We start from the raw sequence: 17,882 nt of genomic DNA, 5'->3' as shown, positions 1-17,882 counted from the left end.
GCACTCTGCACTCTGAATCTGCACTCTGCACTCCGAATCTGCACTCTGCACTCTGAATCTGCACTCTGAATCTGCACTCTGACTCTGCACTCTGAATCTGCACTCTGAATCTGCACTCTGCACTCTGAATCTGCACTCTGAATCTGCACTCTGAATCTGCACTCTGCACTCTGAATCTGCACTCTGCACTCTGAATCTGCACTCTGAATCTGCACTCTGCACTCTGAATCTGCACTCTGCACTCTGAATCTGCACTCTGAATCTGCACTCTGAATCTGCACTCTGCACTCTGCACTCTGCACTCTGAATCTGCACTCTGAATCTGCACTCTGCACTCTGAATCTGCACTCTGCACTCTGAATCTGCACTCTGAATCTGCACTCTGAATCTGCACTCTGCACTCTGCACTCTGCACTCTGCACTCTGCACTCTGAATCTGCACTCTGCACTCTGAATCTGCACTCTGCACTCTGAATCTGCACTCTGAATCTGCACTCTGCACTCTGCACTCTGCACTATGAATCTGCACTCTGAATCTGCACTCTGAATCTGCACTCTGAATCTGCACTCTGAATCTGCACTCTGCACTCTGAATCTGCACTCTGCACTCTGAATCTGCACTCTGAATCTGCACTCTGCACTCTGAATCTGCACTCTGCACTCTGAATCTGCACTCTGAATCTGCACTCTGCACTCTGAATCTGCACTCTGAATCTGCACTCTCAATCTGGACTCTGAATCTGCACTCTGAATCTGCACTCTGAATCTACACTCTGAATCTGCACTCTGAATCTGCACTCTGAATCTGCACTCTGCACTCTGAATCTGCACTCTGAATCTGCACTCTGCACTCTGCACTCTGAATCTGCACTCTGAATCTGCACTCTGAATCTGCACTCTGAATCTGCACTCTGCACTCTGAATCTGCACTCTGCACTCTGAATCTGCACTCTGCACTCTGAATCTGCACTCTGAATCTGCACTCTGCACTATGAATCTGCACTCTGAATCTGCACTCTGCACTCTGAATCTGCACTCTGAATCTGCACTCTGCACTCTGAATCTGCACTCTGCACTCTGAATCTGCACTCTGCACTCTGAATCTGCACTCTGAATCTGCACTCTGAATCTGCACTCTGCACTCTGAATCTGCACTCTGAATCTGCACTCTGCACTCTGAATCTGCACTCTGCACTCTGAATCTGCACTCTGAATCTGCACTCTGAATCTGCACTCTGAATCTGCACTCTGCACTCTGAATCTGCACTCTGCACTCCGAATCTGCACTCTGCACTCTGAATCGGCACTCTGAATCTGCACTCTGAATCTGCACTCTGAATCTGCACTCTGAATCTGCACTCTGCACTCTGAATCTGCACTCTGAATCTGCACTCTGCACTCTGAATCTGCACTCTGAATCTGCACTCTGAATCTGCACTCTGAATCTGCACTCTATCTGCACTCTGAATCTGCACTCTGAATCTGCACTCTGAATCTGCACTCTGAATCTGCACTCTGAATCTACACTCTGCACTCTGAATCTGCACTCTGCACTCTGAATCTGCACTCTGAATCTGCACTCTGATTCTGCACTCTGCACTCTGAATCTGCACTCTGAATCTGCACTCTGAATCTGCACTCTGAATCTGCACTCTGAATCTGCACTCTGAAACTGCACTCTGAATCTGCACTCTGAATCTGCACTCTGAATCTGCACTCTGCACTCTGAATCTGCACTCTGAATCTGCACTCTATCTGCACTCTGAATCTGCACTCTGAATCTGCACTCTGAATCTGCACTCTGCACTCTGAATCTGGACTCTGCACTCTGAATCTGCACTCTGAATCTGCACTCTGCACTCTGAATCTGCGCTCTGCACTCTGAATCTGCACTCTGAATCTGCACTCTGCACTCTGAATCTGCACTCTGCACTCTGAATCTGCACTCTGCACTCTGAATCTGCACTCTGAATCTGCACTCTGAATCTGCACTCTGCACTCTAAATCTGCACTCTGAATCTGCACTCTGCACTCTGAATCTGCACTCTGAATCTGCACTCTGAATCTGCACTGTGAATCTGCACTCTGCACTCTGAATCTGCACTCTGCACTCTGAATCTGCACTGTCAATCTGCACTCTGCACTCTGAATCTGCACTCTGCACTCTGAATCTGCACTCTGAATCTGCACTCTGCACTCTGAATCTGCACTCTGCACTCTGAATCTGCACTCTGAATCTGCACTCTGCACTCACAATCTGCACTCACAATCTGCACTCACAATCTGCACTCACAATCTGCACTCTGCACACTGCACTCTGCACACTGCACTCTGCACACTGCACTCTGAATCTGCACTCTGCACTCTACATATGGTATGTTATGCTTACATACGTTCCATATATTATCCATGTATATGCCACATTTAGTTAAGAATATATGTTCTGTTTAGTTACATTACTTTGTTTGTATACCCTTTTATGCTGCTCTAAAGTTATTTCAATGGGTGAAATGCGGAGCCTGGCCGAGAGTAACAAGGCAGTGCTGGGAGGGGGCTGCGCACCAACTGAAGTGCTCTGGTTGCACGGCCTGCGGCCGTGTGAAGTGATAAGCCTTTGAAGTATGTAAAGGCTGTGTTTGCGGGGAGAGAGAGGGGAGGTGCTGGTGTGGGAGGAGTGCTGCTGCGGCCTGGGGGAAGCTGGCTGGGGAGGGGGAGGAGAAATGAATGTAAGGCTGTGGGGAACAGAGTTTATGGCCCAAAAGCGCGTGCCTGTGGCCACATGAACTTCAAGAAAACGCCAAGGAACGAAGCCCTTAGTTTGAAGAGGATTTCGAGCACTTAAATTCTCGCTCCTCAATGCGCTTGCGCGCATTCAAGGTCACGAGACCTAAAAACACACCTTCATGGGAAGCTTCCAAAAGGTCACGTCAGCATTTTGAATGCTATTGTCAGACAGCAGTGTCCAGTAGTGCTGTATTGATTAGAGAAACATACACTTATTATCTCATCTCATCTGTCCCCTGGCCTCTTTCACTCTCCTTAAACAGTTGCTGATCACTGAATTACTTGAAGATATTTTCACTGCTCTCCTTATCAATTATTCATCTTATCCTGCCTCTTCTTCTCATTTAAAGCCTCTCTTCTTCGTGTCTTTCTCACAGTTTTGTCCCTCTCGCTTTTCACCTTATTTTCCCTGTCTTTCTGTTTCCTTCCTTGCCTCTCCATTGCTCTTTATCTCTTCCACATCCATTCCTCTCTTCATATGTCTTTCTTTGTATTATGGTCCTCTGCTCTCATCCTCTCCCTGTCATTTTCATTCAGCCAGAATGTGCCCCCATGTTGCTGTGTGTAATGATGAATCTTACTCCCCCTCAGCTCTAATACACACCGCCGCTGTCCTCTTGTTTTGCAGCATGCCCTGGGGAGTTCCTGTGCTCAGTGAATGGACTCTGTGTTCCAGCTTGTGATGGGGTGAAAGACTGTCCCAACGAACTGGACGAAAGAAATTGCAGTAAGTGACCTGGCCCACTTGTTATCTGCACCTGTTGACATATTCAGGGTTTCCCTGTCTTTATACCTTTAATATTGGTGATGGGCCAGGCTGCTCTAGTGCCTTGGAGCTCTGTAACCTCCTTGCCTTTAATGTAAAGACTGGGGCAGATAATTCTCGTGAACAAAAAGCATTGTGCTTCCTACATCTTCACTACAAGGGCTATACGAGTCTGTTACGGTGGCCTTGAGCTATCTTGCCCACACAGTCTTCCGTCTCATACCTCTTCATTAGGCCTCTCGTTAGTCTAGTGAGCACCTTGTCCCAATCTGTATCTAGGCCTACCTTGTTTTCATCTGCCTTACTTAGGTAGCTGTTTATTCCAAACGTTTTAGTGAGTGATGTTTGTTTGCAGTAAGTGTTGCTGTAGATCCCATGCTATGCTTACCTTGCCAGCTTGTGTTTTGCTCAGAATACGACAGATGGTTACTTTAAAATGTAACTTCCGGTTGAATGGAGCATGTATGGCAGTGCATTACACTAGCTCCTATGGCAGAAGACATTGAATTGACACATTTATAATCATCAACTCATGAAGACTTTGTACTCGCCTTCCAGATACCTTGAGAATGACTCCTGAGGGACGGGGTAAGGAAAACACAGTCCTTCAGATTTTATCCTCTGCTTTATATGAAGATGGCACTATCCGATCGTCATCATGTATGAAATGTGTGCTTTCATCAGGACCAGGATGAAGAAACCCGTTTGATGTGTCATATTCCAAATATACATGGACTATACACCGCCATCATGATTTTAAATGGGCTTACTACACCGCCATGGAGCTGAAAGATCCAGATGCGTTGGGGGTGTATGAAAACATCTGTGCCAAGAAGGCCTCCCATAATCATTCAGGGGTAACAACCTGGAGGAAGAAGCCCGATTTTGAGAAGATGAGTGTTGATACAAGAAATTGCCTCAGCCTGAAAACAAAATCCACGAGGTACCCAGACTTCAGCTCAGGTTACAAACTGACCACCGCAGACACAAACAGAGCATTGGGAACACAAGCCACATTAAAAGGGTCCAAGCACAATTGCTAGGAGTCTCAGCATTGGGTACCTGAGATGTTCCCGAAAGCCTGCCTTGAAACGTGAGGATGTTCAGCCTCGAAAAGTACCTTTGATACCAAAGGAGGATCTACCTTGAAACACTATTTGCGAAGGTGTGTCCTCTTGAGGTGCTGCTTCTGAACTGCATGACTCTAAACACCAAAAGCATGTTTGACCCCCAAAACAGTTAGAGAAGAAAATTCATGATTCGTCGACACCTTCACATGATGAGACAAAAGACAGTCAGGGCTCCACTCAAAAACATCTTTATATTGACTGTGGCACAAGACATTAGTAGGATGTATTTAGGTCCGCAGATATGGCAAAGTCAAAAAGTCCATCGCAGAGGCAACTACTTTCTGACATGACTGGTACCAGCCCATCAGCCCAACCTAGAGGTCATCAGTACCTGACTCTTCCAAGCTGGAGGAGAAAGAAGAAGGGGCAGATGAAGGTGTTCTGTCCACCTCAGTCACCACCGGCCCTCATACCAAATCCGCTCCATGAGTCATGATTACCGCCGAAACCCAAACTCTCAAAACACACAAAAGTCTATCAATTGAGGAGGAGCACAGACACCTATGGGTCCAGGCATCAAGCACCAAACTAGCATCGGCCCCGACATCGCCAACCAAGGCCAGCTCCAAATACTCCGAGAGGCCCATACTCGAAAGGTTCCAACAGGACCCCGATGAAAGGCAAATTGGATAGCTATCCACCCTTGCAAAAGCAAGATCTCCTCTAACCCTGGACAGGCTTTGCCCAAAAAGAGGAGGCTCGCCTTCAAGGGCGCTTTACAACTGGATGCTCCTCCACATCCTTTGCCTAAAAATAGGTTCAAGGGTTAAGTCTACCAGCCCTGCACCTCCTCCTCCACCACCCCCACCTCACTACTCCTACCCCCTTCACCTTGAAGAACTGGGATTTCAAGTACCCAGCGGCGCCAGGGACACGCCCAAAGTCCTCTGGGTTCCCTTGCCTTGGTATACAGAGACACTGAATACTTCTAGGTGGCGTCAGAGATCAAATGTATTAGCTGCAGCCAGTAGCAGAAATCTCAGTAATACAACACGGTGTACAACTCAAGAAACTGCTCAATTTTACCAAGGCGAGACATCCCTATTTATACCCAAAAAGGTACTTTTAAAATGCACGCCCCTGCACCAAAATTCAACCAATAGAAAATACATGACATCACACAGCATCATACAGTAACGCTCATTTTACAGTGTCCCAACCCACAAGTTAATATTTAGGCATATTTGAATAATAATCTGGAAAGGGCCGAACAAACCCTTAATTGAAAGCGTAACCCATGAAATGAAGAAACAGTAAAGAAAAGTAGTTTCAGATAATGTGCAAGATAACAGAAACGTAAAGAAACTAAAAAGTTAACAAATGTCTTGAGTGGTGATTGGGAAAAGTGGATAACGATCTAGCAGGGAAATTGGCTTGGCAGGGTCAATTCCTAGGTGAAAGGCCAGCTTCTGAAATTAACTCCAGTGCACGAAGGAATCCTTGGTTAATGTATATATATATGATTCACAATAGGTCAGACTGCTTTGCTCACAGACTAACTTCTGAGGCCTACATAAAAAGTAACACCAGATGGTAGTCACGACACATGGCAAAAACCCATGTTTCAGAAAAGAAAGTTTTAAGGAAAGAAACCATTTAGATATTGTTTAAGATAAGATATGCGCAAGTCAAGTCAAGTCATACCATTTATATAGCGCACTACATACCCAGAGGGTTTCAAGGCGCTTAGGAAGGGGAGGTGGATTATTTGTCAAATATCCACGTTTTAAGCAGCTTTCTGAACGCAAGGTGATTCTGGGTGAGGCGAAGGTAAGCGGGGAGTGAGTTCCATGTTTTGGCAGCCAGGTATGAGAAGGATCTGCCTCCCATGGTGGTCTTGTTGATGCGAGGTACAGTGGCGAAGGCTTGGCTGGAAGAGCGAAGTTGGCGGGAGGGGGAGTAGAAGGAAAGTCGAGAGTTGAGGCAATCGGGTCCGATGTCGTAGAGTGATTTGTGTGCGTGGGTAAGCAGTCGGAAAGTGATCCTCTTATTGACGGGTAGCCAGTGGAGGTCTTTAAGGTGACCAGAGATGTGTTCGTTGCGTGGGATGTCTAATATGAGCCTGGCTGAGGCGTTTTGGATTCGTTGTAGTTTCTTCTGGAGTTTAGCGGTGGTACCTGCGTAGAGGGTGTTTCCGTAGTCCAGTCGGCTCGTGACTAGAGCGTGGGTGACTGTTTTCCTTGTTTCGGAGGGGATCTTTCCTTGTTTCGCAAGGAAACTAAAGGTTAACGAGGTCCTGAACAGTGATTGAAAAACTCAGACAACGATCAGCTAGTGAAACTGGTTTTGCAAAAGGTCAGTTTCAGGTGAAAAGGGTTACTCTCTCTGCAGTTCATTCAGAGTCAGAGAAACCCAAATTAATATATGCACGAACTCAGAAAGGCAAGGCCACTTGTTCGTTGGGCCTACTTCACTGGCCTACGTGAGGGCAAAACTAAAATGCAGTCAGGTTTGAGAATTACAGAACCACAACCTCCTCCAGGTTCCACACAGGGTCACCAAAGTCCTTATCTTACACAAGCAGCTCTATTCCCTATTCCACACTAGAGGACTTCAAAGCTGTTTTATGTCCACATCCCTCAGACCACCCATTGGGGATTACGATTTAGAACCCCCAGGGATCCTGGACGCGAGCATATCTCTGTTCGGTCTTCAGACCCCAGACAACCCCACCACATACCATGGGTTTATTCAGCGTGCAGCTGACTACCATAAGGTAGGCATGCATGTTCCACCTGAGGACGATGGCTTTCTGGTCAAGACACTATCTAGGGCAGAACATTCCTTCCATTGTTTCCCAATGCTAATGGGCATGGTTAAGACTGCCCAGGCACCTTTAGGTAGCCAGTAAAATCATGGGTTAAATTTAAACTTTCTCCCTCTGCCCCCTTGTAAATCAGAGGATATGTGTTCCCCTTTCACCCCACGACTCCCTGGTGGTCTCTACCACCTGTAAGCAAGCTGCATCCCAGGCTACAGGTGACACTCCCACTCCTGAGAAGGAGAGCAAGTGCATTGATGCAGCAGGCAAAAGGGCAGCAGTCAGTGCAGCCACACCTGTGGACTATATCGCCAATTCTCTGGGCCTCCTGTCACGTTAGGACAAAAGCCCAGTGGGAAGATATGGAAACCCTACTGCAGCATCTCTTGTATGAGTACAGAAGAAGAGGAGAGGAAATTACAGAGGAGGGGAATATTATTTCTAATGGCACCATACAATATGCTTTAGACTCGGATGGCACAGCTGCCAGAGGAGTGAACACCTCCATTATTCTGTGCCGCTGCTCCTTGCTTTATATTTCCGGCTTCAAGCCAGTAGTTCAACAACACCTCATCGACCTGCCTTTCGACAGAGATCACCTCTTTGGCCCACAGGTTGATGCGACATTGGAAACAATATAGAAGACACGTATACAGTCAATTGCATGGGTCCCCTTTAAATACTGACAGCCAGAGGTTCCTTTCAGAGGCAGCAGGCCAGGGGTAAGTTCAAGACCAACCCCCTGACCAAACTCAGTCATAGGATCTGCAATAGGCCTAGCCCCATCAGGGGGTTGGAGGATACATCGGGGTACCTTCAGGAGCAGCAACCCCAAGGGAAAATGAAGAGGAACTCCAGCCAAGGGAGCCTTTACTTCCAAACACTGCCCTGCCTCACATGTCCCCCAGTCACACAACACCTGTCAGGGAGGAGGCTTAAAGGATTTTTCCCCCTGGGAGGAAATCATCTCAGATCAGTGGGTTCTATTCATCATTGAGCACTGCTACTGCCTTGATCTCACCTCAGCCCCACCAAACATCTCACCTCACACACTCCCCCTGACCAGAACGCCTGCTCTTACTACAAGACAAGTTTCAAGTGCTGACTCTCAAAGGGGTCATGGAACCAGCTTCCGTGCACCAAGGGCAAGAGGGCCTACTGCATATAATTGTTTTTTACCAGGAGGGAAAGCTGCCTATGACTAATACTAGACCTTAGGCCTCTCAACAAGTACATCCTGTTGGAATACACCCACAGGACCACCCTGCAGGATGGCATCTCACTTCAGCAGCTAGGCAACTTCATGATCACAGATCTAAAGGATGCCTACTTCCACATACCCATACATTCAACTCATTGTTGCTTCCTCCACTTTTTCGTAAATGCCCAGTGCTATAAAGTCAAATCAATTTAATTCAATAAAGCCTTTATTCTGTTTAATATATTTTACTCAACCATAAAATGACAGCGCATAAAAACAAATATGTGTTCCCCTACCTCGACAATTGGCTGATCAAGAGCGCAGGCATGTAGCAGTTCCTAGCCTACACCCAAGCCATCATGTCCCTTTTTCATAGCTTGGATTTCACCATAAATTACCATTGAATACACCTTCTAGTGGAGCACCTCTCCTTAGTAGGCAACAACTTTGCGGACGTGCTCAGCAGGATGCATCAACAATTCCACAAGCGGAAACTCCACCCGTAAGTTCTGCTCCCGTACTTCCGTTGTTGGGGTGTCCACAGCGTATATCTCTTTGACACTCTGGAAAACGCTAAATGCCAAAAAGTCACCTCTAGGTATCCACGCCCTCAGTCCTTGGGGTACTGATCAGGGATCGTTGTTTACACTTTTCTTCCTCTCCCTTGTCTCTCATATGTAGTCAGGACGCTTTGGCATACATCCCTCACCCTCATCCTGGTGGCTCACACATGGGCAAAGTGAGCCCTGAATCTGAACACTCCTTGAGATATTTTTTGCCCTCAACAAGAATTTCCATAACAGCCCGAAAGGATGGTAGCGTCCCTGGTCGCTATTTCTTCCTTTAACCGCACTGGCGTACCCTCACAGTCGAAAAGCATTTCTTCCAAGTCCACAATGACAGGGTTGTTCTTAGGTCTAATCCCAGGTTTCTACCCAGAAATATGATCTCCTTCTCACCTTTGTCAGATTATAGGCCTCCCGTCTTCATCCACAAACCAGACTCAATAGCTGAAACAGCTTTACACACACTTGATTTTGAGCATGCCATCATGTACTACATTGTTAGGAACAAACCCTTTTGCAAGGCTCAACAACTCTTTGTTGCTTTTACTAACATCATAAGGACCATTCTGCATCAAACGCAGACATATCCAGATGGATTGTGAAGTGTGACCAGACCTGCTACCTCAAAGCTAAGAGAATAAGTGCATAAAATCTGCTCCTAGGGTGTTTTCCATATGCCTTTCTGTGGTTGTAGCTAATATCCACCTCCAGGGACTTCTGAGTCCATGTTTTTCATTATCTAGATAATTAGGTGGTAAAAGGGGAAACTGCTAAGTAATGCCTGTCCCACACCCAGAAACTATGGACTAATGACATCAGGTAAGGTTCACATCGCTGACCAAAGTCCAATCTGCAACCATTGCAGACTCAGAATTATCTGGAAGCAACACTGAATTCCCAGTTAACACCGATTTACCAAGACTGGAAAAAGAAGAGACATTTCAGGGACTGATTTCAATTTATGTTATCAAAAGAGACTAGCTTAAATATGACCAATATTGTTAGGACTCTGATTAGATTTGTCATGGGCACCTCGTTGGTGAGTTCATGAAGCCCTCACCCACCAACCTGGTTGGTGGCATGCTTCATCATCGGGCCCACCCAGTGACACCTAATGTGTCCCGGTTGTGCTGCGACGCCTGATTACAGCGGAGCTGGTATTTTACTGAGAGTGCAGTGTGAGGTGTAAAATGAAGTGTGAGTTAAAACGGCTTGGCGAGGGTCCCAGTACCCGAGGGTGAATTACATTTTAATAACTGGGCCCCCGGCAGCGGTTAAAATAAGGCTTGGGGAAGTTTAAGGGAGGCGAGTTACTACCTCCTACATCCATCAGTTGACCAACTGTGACTGACCTACGCTGCCCTGCCTGCCTGAAGAGCCAAATTGCACTGTGGCCAATCCAATCTGTGCTACTCGTTATGAGGGGATTACCCCCTTGAATACCGTGAACCACTGGTCCACCACTTTACTCATGCCCTTTTAAGGGTGGAGCGTTGCAAGGCAAGCTCCCGGTGGCCCAGGCTTACAACCGACCGAAGGTCTAGCTGGGCGCCGACTATTCTATCTCCTGCTATAAAGACTCCTGGGGTTTGGCACAGCCACCCCTATTGTGCTCCTGAAGATGTACGCTTCTGTACCCTTCCACCTCCGGATCGCCCTGTAACTCTGCCTGCAACACAAATGAAAAACATTAAACAGTCCTACCTAGCCGTGCTCACCAGCTAACACGCCGGGTCTGTGGTAGGGCAGGAGACGGTGTGTCCAGAGCCAAAAGTGGGCGCCAGATGGGCGGGGGCAGGTATAAATACCTAGCCCTTACCCTCTGTTCGCCGGAAGTGATGTGGCCAGCCCGCCTGGCTGGGGGACTCCTCCCTGGGGTGCCCTCAACTAGAGGGGTGGCGATGTGCCAAATGTGGCACTAAGGTGGCTGTCCTTTTGAGGTGGCCAAATGCGTGAGCCGTGAGCAGCCTCATAGTGCCTATACAGGCAACCCTCCAAACCTTTGCAGAACCTAGCATGCAATTGGAATAAACAAAATGACACAACACAATTCTGTTAGGAAAAGTTTGCTGCAGGTTTATTCCATACAAAAGTATGCCAACGTGGTGGTTTAACTCACGGGCGATCCAAGGGCAGGCAGCAGTGACTGACCTACGCTGCCCTGCCCGCCTGAAGAGCCAAATTGCACGGTGGCCAATCCAATCGGTGCTACCATTTATGAGAGGATTCCCCCCATCAATACCGTGAACCCACTGGTCCACCACTTTACTCACGCCTCCTTTTAAGGGCAGAGCGTTGCAAGGTAAGCCCCTGGTGCTCAGGTTTACAACCGCCTGAAGGTCTAGCGGGGCGCCGAAGATTCTTTCTCCAGGGTCCTGCCGTAAAGACTACTGGGGTTTGGCACAGGCACCCCTATTGTGCTCCTGAAGAGGTACCCTACCATACCCTTCCACCTCCTGATTGCACTGTAACTGCGCCAATGCCCAGGATGTGGCCACCAACATATCAACCAACAGGCATCACAATCCCACCTACGGCTGTACCACGTAATCTACCGTCAACATTCCTGGCCTGTGGAAGTGCCCTCTTCCCCACGCCGCATCTTGCTTCAGCAAGCAGGATGTACATGCCTGGAGGCCTTGCCGCTTTATAGTGAGGGTATTGCTTCATTTAATAATTGAATATAGCCCTCCTACTCACTGGTAACCCTTACAGGGCCAGGCCAGTACCCTTGCTGTACCTCTTTAATTTATGCCTTGAAGTTCACCATGCATGGGTATGCCGGGTTACTGACTGGGCCTGAAGCAACAAGCGAGCATGGATGTTCTTGACACCCAGTGGGGACCTACGTTTCCTAAAAGAACACCCTACCAGTCAGTCAGTCAGAATAGCTTTATTTCGCTGACATAATGAAGGCATAAAAGTATACTAGTTAAGAGGAAGGATGCCACAGATAAACAAGTAAAGGGGTCAGTCAATAACTGCAAATAGTAAAAGGCCACACGACATTGTTTAAAATTCCTTTTACGCATAATGGGGATAATAAACCTTTTCCTTTCATTCGATAGAGTTTACAAAAAACAAAAAATGCATATCATTCTGTATTGACTGGTTAACACAAGTACAAAATGGGAGATCGTCAGCAACATAAACATTTCCAGGGATACCTAATATTAAAGGGATATAGTTTAGACCGAATCTCACCAGGATATACCTGTGCTGTAGGTTAGTAACTAATGTTAGGTACGTTGATTTTGTTTCCATTTGTGAGATACCCGGTACTGTTAAATATATTGTAACGGTTGACAGCTTGACATTTAAGTCTCCCTTCCAGTCTGCATATTAAATAATAGCTGGGCTTTCAGATCGTTCTTAGAAATAGAACAGCAACTCATAGGGTCTAAGAAAAGATGATGTAGCCCATTAGCTTTTAAAGTAGATTCAACATATCGTAACCCGGTTATGTTACTTGCCCCATCTAAATTCAAGACATCATTTATAATATCTCTTGTCAGTGTGAGAGTCTCCTTTCGCCATATTGAATGCCAAAATAATATTGGCGCCAGAGAAATTTTGCCCGAAATGTAAGGGGCTGCCATTTCCATATGGCATTTAAAATTGGCACAAGACTTCCGCAATGAAAGTAGCCTTTTAAAAAAAGTATCTTCAATTGGTTGGAGTTTTGTACATTCTCTGACTCCCCAGACGGCCGCTCCATAAGTGGCAGCAGACACCGTCTTTGCTTCATACACTGTTTTTATTACATCTAAAGGTTTTAAACTGTTATTTTTATAAACTTAATTAAAGCCCCAATATTCTTTTCCATCTGGATTGCTCTATTTACAATCATGTTTTGCTAGTTAATTTGTCTATCAAACATGATCCCTAAATAATAAGCAACAAGGATAATGGACTCGGAATAATTAACTTTCATATCTAGAGAGTTCATGTATTGCGTATAATCCAACACTAAGTGACGCAGTGCATTACTAGTACATCCTAAAAGCACTGCGTCATCCGCATAAAGTAGTATTGGTATCGGTTTGGAGTTTATATAAGGGACATCTGGAGTGGTTTCCATCAGAGCAGCTTCTACATTATTGGTGTAAAGTGCGAATAGGAAAGGGGCGAGAACGCATCCCTGCCTAATACCTCTCATGATTTTAAAATGTCTGGTACAATCACCACCCCTTCCATATCGGACACAGGCAGAAGCACCTGAATATAAGTCGCGAATATTGTTAATAATATTCAGGTCAATCCCCAATGCCTCCATGATCTGCCACAGCCTAGACTGTGCCACACAGTCAAAGGCTGTGGACAGATCCATGAAGGCCAAATAGAGGTGGCCTTTTTTAGCTACAGTATATTTCGCTATAATTAGGCTCAAATTCAGGCACTGATCCACTGTGCCTTTCCCTCTTCTAAAACCAAACTGACATGGGATTATAATATTCTTATCCAAGGCCCATTCCTCCAACCTATTTAAAAGGAGACAACCCATTAACTTAGCAGTGGAATCTATCAGTGAGATAGGTCTATAGTTCTTTGGAGTTGACCTATCTCCCTTCTTATAAATGGGGACAATTACTGTTGTTTTCCACGATGGAGGGGCAGATGTTTGGGCAATTTTATTAAAAACATTTGTTAAAAGCGGGCCTACAGATCTTGGTTCTCCAGAAACAGATCAATGGGTACTCCGTTCGATCCTGGTGCTTTTGCCTGTTTACACTGATTTAAAGCATACTTCACTTCTTCTAGTCTGAAACTAAGAGCACCCCTTGCCACTCCTGAGATTTCGGGGCAAGGCTGGGTGGATAAGGTCTCATCAACTCCTTCATAAGCCTTCAAAGTGGGTCACCCATTCCGCCTGATCAACATGAGTGTCTGTGGACAGTGCCTGCTGATCTTTAAAAAAAAAACAGTGCATTAATCACTGACCAAAACATTAGTGGGCCCTTCTGCAGATTTTCCCACCATTCTTCCCTATCTATTATAGATGGTAGGAGTGACAGCGTGACAAATCCCCCAGACACGCCCATCTGCAACACAAGTCGGGACCCGGGACCACCAGCGGAGACCAATCTCCCGCTCAAGCAACCCGACTCCACCAACAAATTGGACGCAACGCGCCACACAGTGAGCGCGGAATTTGAACGCCTGGGGGGGCAGATCGTCTAAGGAGGCGAGAGGAACTGGCCCAAAGGGCCCGAAGACTCACTGCAAAACCCTGACTCTGCCTCCGACCAGAGAACACAACGCAACGTGGAACCAGGAGCAGATATGTGGGTGGGCAGCCGGTACTACAATCAGCTGCCCCCATCCCCCAGAGCCATGGCTGCAACTCCCACACATAGACCGGTCAGCTAAGCCGTGCCACCCCTGCAGCTGAGAAGCCACCTGTAAGGCAGCGCCACCCCCGGGCTGGTGCAGCATGCCTGTAGGCAAGCACGCAGCTCGCCCCAGGCCAGACCAAGAAATCGTTGTGCACCACCATGCAGGCCAGCGGACCAGCGGCCGGTCCTGGCCGATCACTGCAATTGTGGCTCGGTGGGGAGGGGAAGCCTGGATATGAGGTTGGTGACCCCCCTGCTGTCCCCACCCCGAACCAACACCACCACGCACACCACTTGCGGCATCTATGGCCGGGGTAGTGGGAGACTCGTCCCGCCATAAGGGACAACCATCAAAATGTAGGGGGGGGGTATGGGGCACAGGTCACTCACCGCGAACCTTCCCCCGCACTTCACCGACTTCGGGGCCTGCGAAGTGCGACGCGACTGGATTCCAAGACGGCGGGTCCAGAGCCATAAGTTGGCACGAGATCGGCGGGGGCAGGTATAAATACCTAGCCCATACCCTCTGCGCACCGGAAGCTCTGCGACCGGTGTGCCGCGCTGGGGTACTCCTCCCTGGGGACCCCTCAACTAGAGGGGTGGCGGTGTGTCTAATGTGGCACTAAGGTGGCCGCCCTTTTGAGGTGGCACACTGCGTGAGCTGTGAGCAGCCTCAAATCATCGAACTTTCAACACTCTTTCAAAATACTTCAAGCTGGGCAGAAAGGGCACTGTGTTCATTAGGCACCAAACGAGCTCTTAAGCACTACATAGACACAATCAGGCATATAAGTAAAAAAAAATGTTATTTCCCTTTTCTCTGCCCACTTATCAAAAGGGTCCCTCTTTCTTTTTTTCTTTTTTATTATGTATGGCTTTTATAAAAGCACAAACAATTTAAAAGAAAATTGATATATGAGTTGCCAGCCATTGAGTTTACAGGGTAAGTGGTTCATGGTACACATCTCGGATGGCAACCCCTTTGTTGGTTATACAGTGGTGGTAGGATGAGGATAGAAGAAGAGGAGAAGAACGTGAGAATAAGTGTAGAAGAAGGATGGTACAGAAGTAGCTCTGGTAGTATCTAAGTCTAACAAACATTTCGGAGGTTGCGTGTAGTTCAATGGTTCACAGTTCATTCAGTCAATACATTTTTATGGTGGGTCATCTGGGGTAAGATTATTGTCCAAAGTTTGCCAGAGGTTCCTGGAGGAGGCTTTCCAGGGCGAGTAACTTTATGCCAGGGTGTCCGCCCCTCTTAGGTAGGTGATCCAGCTGAGCCACACTCTGTATGACGTTTTAGAGGTATCCTTCCAGTTCGTAAGTACTGGCTTGACGGCAGCAGTTAGTAATAGGTCCCTTAGTTCTCTATCTCCCTCTGAGGGGAGGTCAGTTCGGATGAATGCTGTGGTGAGCAAGGCGAAGTCTCTTATTATTTTGCAGTTAAGTAATTTGTCTATGAAGCCAAATACGTCCCCCCAAAACCTTTTGAGTATCGGTAACGCTGGGGTAGCTAGATGAACTGTGTGTTGCATTCAGGTTGAACATGGACGTCATTTAGGGGATACCGGGGGTTGTTGCTGCGACCCCCGATATGCCCCCCTTGTGACTCCTGGCACTGCCTTCCTCGACCCCTGGCATAAGCAGGTCAAGGGGCATGTGAAGTCTCTTCAGCTACCACTGGCATTTTGGTGAACTGAGCCATAATGCACACACATCCAACCCTCAGATATTCTGCAGGCTCATTCGACACATAAAAAGGGGATAACCTGGGTTTCCTTGGCAACGTCCCACTAATGGATATTTGCAAGGCAAGAACATGGCCATCTGCTCATACATTCACAAATGGTTACTTTGTTGCATTAATGCAAAACAACAGGGGCCCCGCTGGGCTGAATTCGTTCTGTCGGTGCTGTAACATAAATGATGGCAAGTCATGCTCCAAACTAAAATTTACATTTTGAAGTGAACGAGGTTAAATAATCCATTCCCGACACTGGTTAGCAAGATATGGCACAGCATGTGACTCTACAACATGGCAGGCCGCAAACAGTTGTTTGCAGGTAAGTCAAAACTTCTTATTCTGACAGTTAGTGAAATACATGTTTTTTGCAATTAATGTAAAAAAAGTTTTGACTTTTTTCTCACGAACACGGCAGATACTTTTACAGCAAAAACTATTTTTCCATTACCATTGCATTCAAAATGAGGCCCTGTGCGTTTGATTGTCAGTAAAATAAAAAAGTTGGCAACAATGTCAAATCCGCCTGCAGTCCCAGCCACGGTCCTGGGCAGCGTTCCTGCAGAAAGACCAGTTGGGACAGTGGCACCCGAGTTCCAAGACCACAACACGGAGGATGCCCGCTGCCTCGGGCCACTGCTAGAAAATACGGAAAGGGAAGAAGGTCCAAAGTGGGTAATCCCTTGTGATGCAACATGGCAGTGTGGTCCAAGGATAGAAGTGAGCAGAGCTCTGCTACTAAAATAAGGCACATTTCATGAATGTTTACTCTTCATGACGTTGGGAAGTATGTACCTTTTTTCATTAGACTGGCAAAATTTCATCCATGCAATTTTTTTTCCTGCAAAAAAACGGTTTACTGATTTTATTTTTAGTAAACTACAGAAAACGTCTTCTACTACTGTTTCACTTTTTTGTCAAATAAGTCCACCCCTTTGAGAGTATAACTTGGCTAGAAATGTACAATGCAGATATCCTTCAGTGTGAAAAAGTGATGGCACTTGCTTTCTGCTCCTCTCCCGCCAGTTTGCCCAGCACAGTTCCAGTGTCAAGAGGACAGCACCTGTCTGGACTATAGTAGAGTGTGCAATGAACAGCAGGACTGCACCAATGGGAGTGATGAAGAGCACTGCCATGAAGGTGAGAGGAATATACCAAAAAGTGATGGGGAGGATGCTTGAATCAATCTCAGGCACTGGTAATTACCTGGGGCAACATTCCAGTCCATTGTTATTTTTTACACCATTCCACCTTAGTTTGGACCCAGCCATATGCAAATCAGTCTTGACTCTGCACCAACCAGAACAGTCAAGACCAAACTGCCATGCGGGGTCCTCCCTGAACTGGGACACAAACAACCCAAGGCCGGTTTCACCCTGATTGGGGCTATTATGTTGAGTGTAGCTTGGTTCCAGTTGCACATTGAGAAGGGCAGAGGGAAATTGTATATAAATGGAAATGAGGCAGATATTAGGAGAAAAAGAAGGCAAGAGAACAAGACCGGGAGAGGTAAGATGAATGAATGGAGAGAGTTGGGGAGCCAGGAGAAATAAAGAGGAGTGATTGGATGGGATGTGTCAAAATGGGAGGAATGCTG

The 17,882-nt window shown here is 46.9% G+C and overlaps 1 protein-coding gene across 1 annotated transcript in view; it reads left to right on the top strand.

The window, feature by feature from the left end:
* The window catches only part of TMPRSS6 (transmembrane serine protease 6), a 257,626-nt gene that overhangs the window by 175,094 nt on the left and 64,650 nt on the right, over positions 1–17,882 (top strand). Inside the window, exons 12-13 of the mRNA XM_078650238.1 lie at positions 3,413–3,511; positions 17,312–17,425. Of these exons, the coding sequence (XP_078506364.1) occupies positions 3,413–3,511; positions 17,312–17,425 (213 nt within the window). The remainder of the gene's footprint in view (positions 1–3,412; positions 3,512–17,311; positions 17,426–17,882) is intronic.

The sequence above is a fragment of the Lissotriton helveticus genome, chromosome 1_1, assembly GCF_964261635.1.
Source record: "Lissotriton helveticus chromosome 1_1, aLisHel1.1, whole genome shotgun sequence".
Classification (NCBI taxonomy): Eukaryota; Metazoa; Chordata; class Amphibia; order Caudata; family Salamandridae; genus Lissotriton; species Lissotriton helveticus.
The sequence above is the reverse complement of the archived record's forward strand: the minus strand, read 5'-3'. Positions and strand labels throughout refer to the sequence as shown.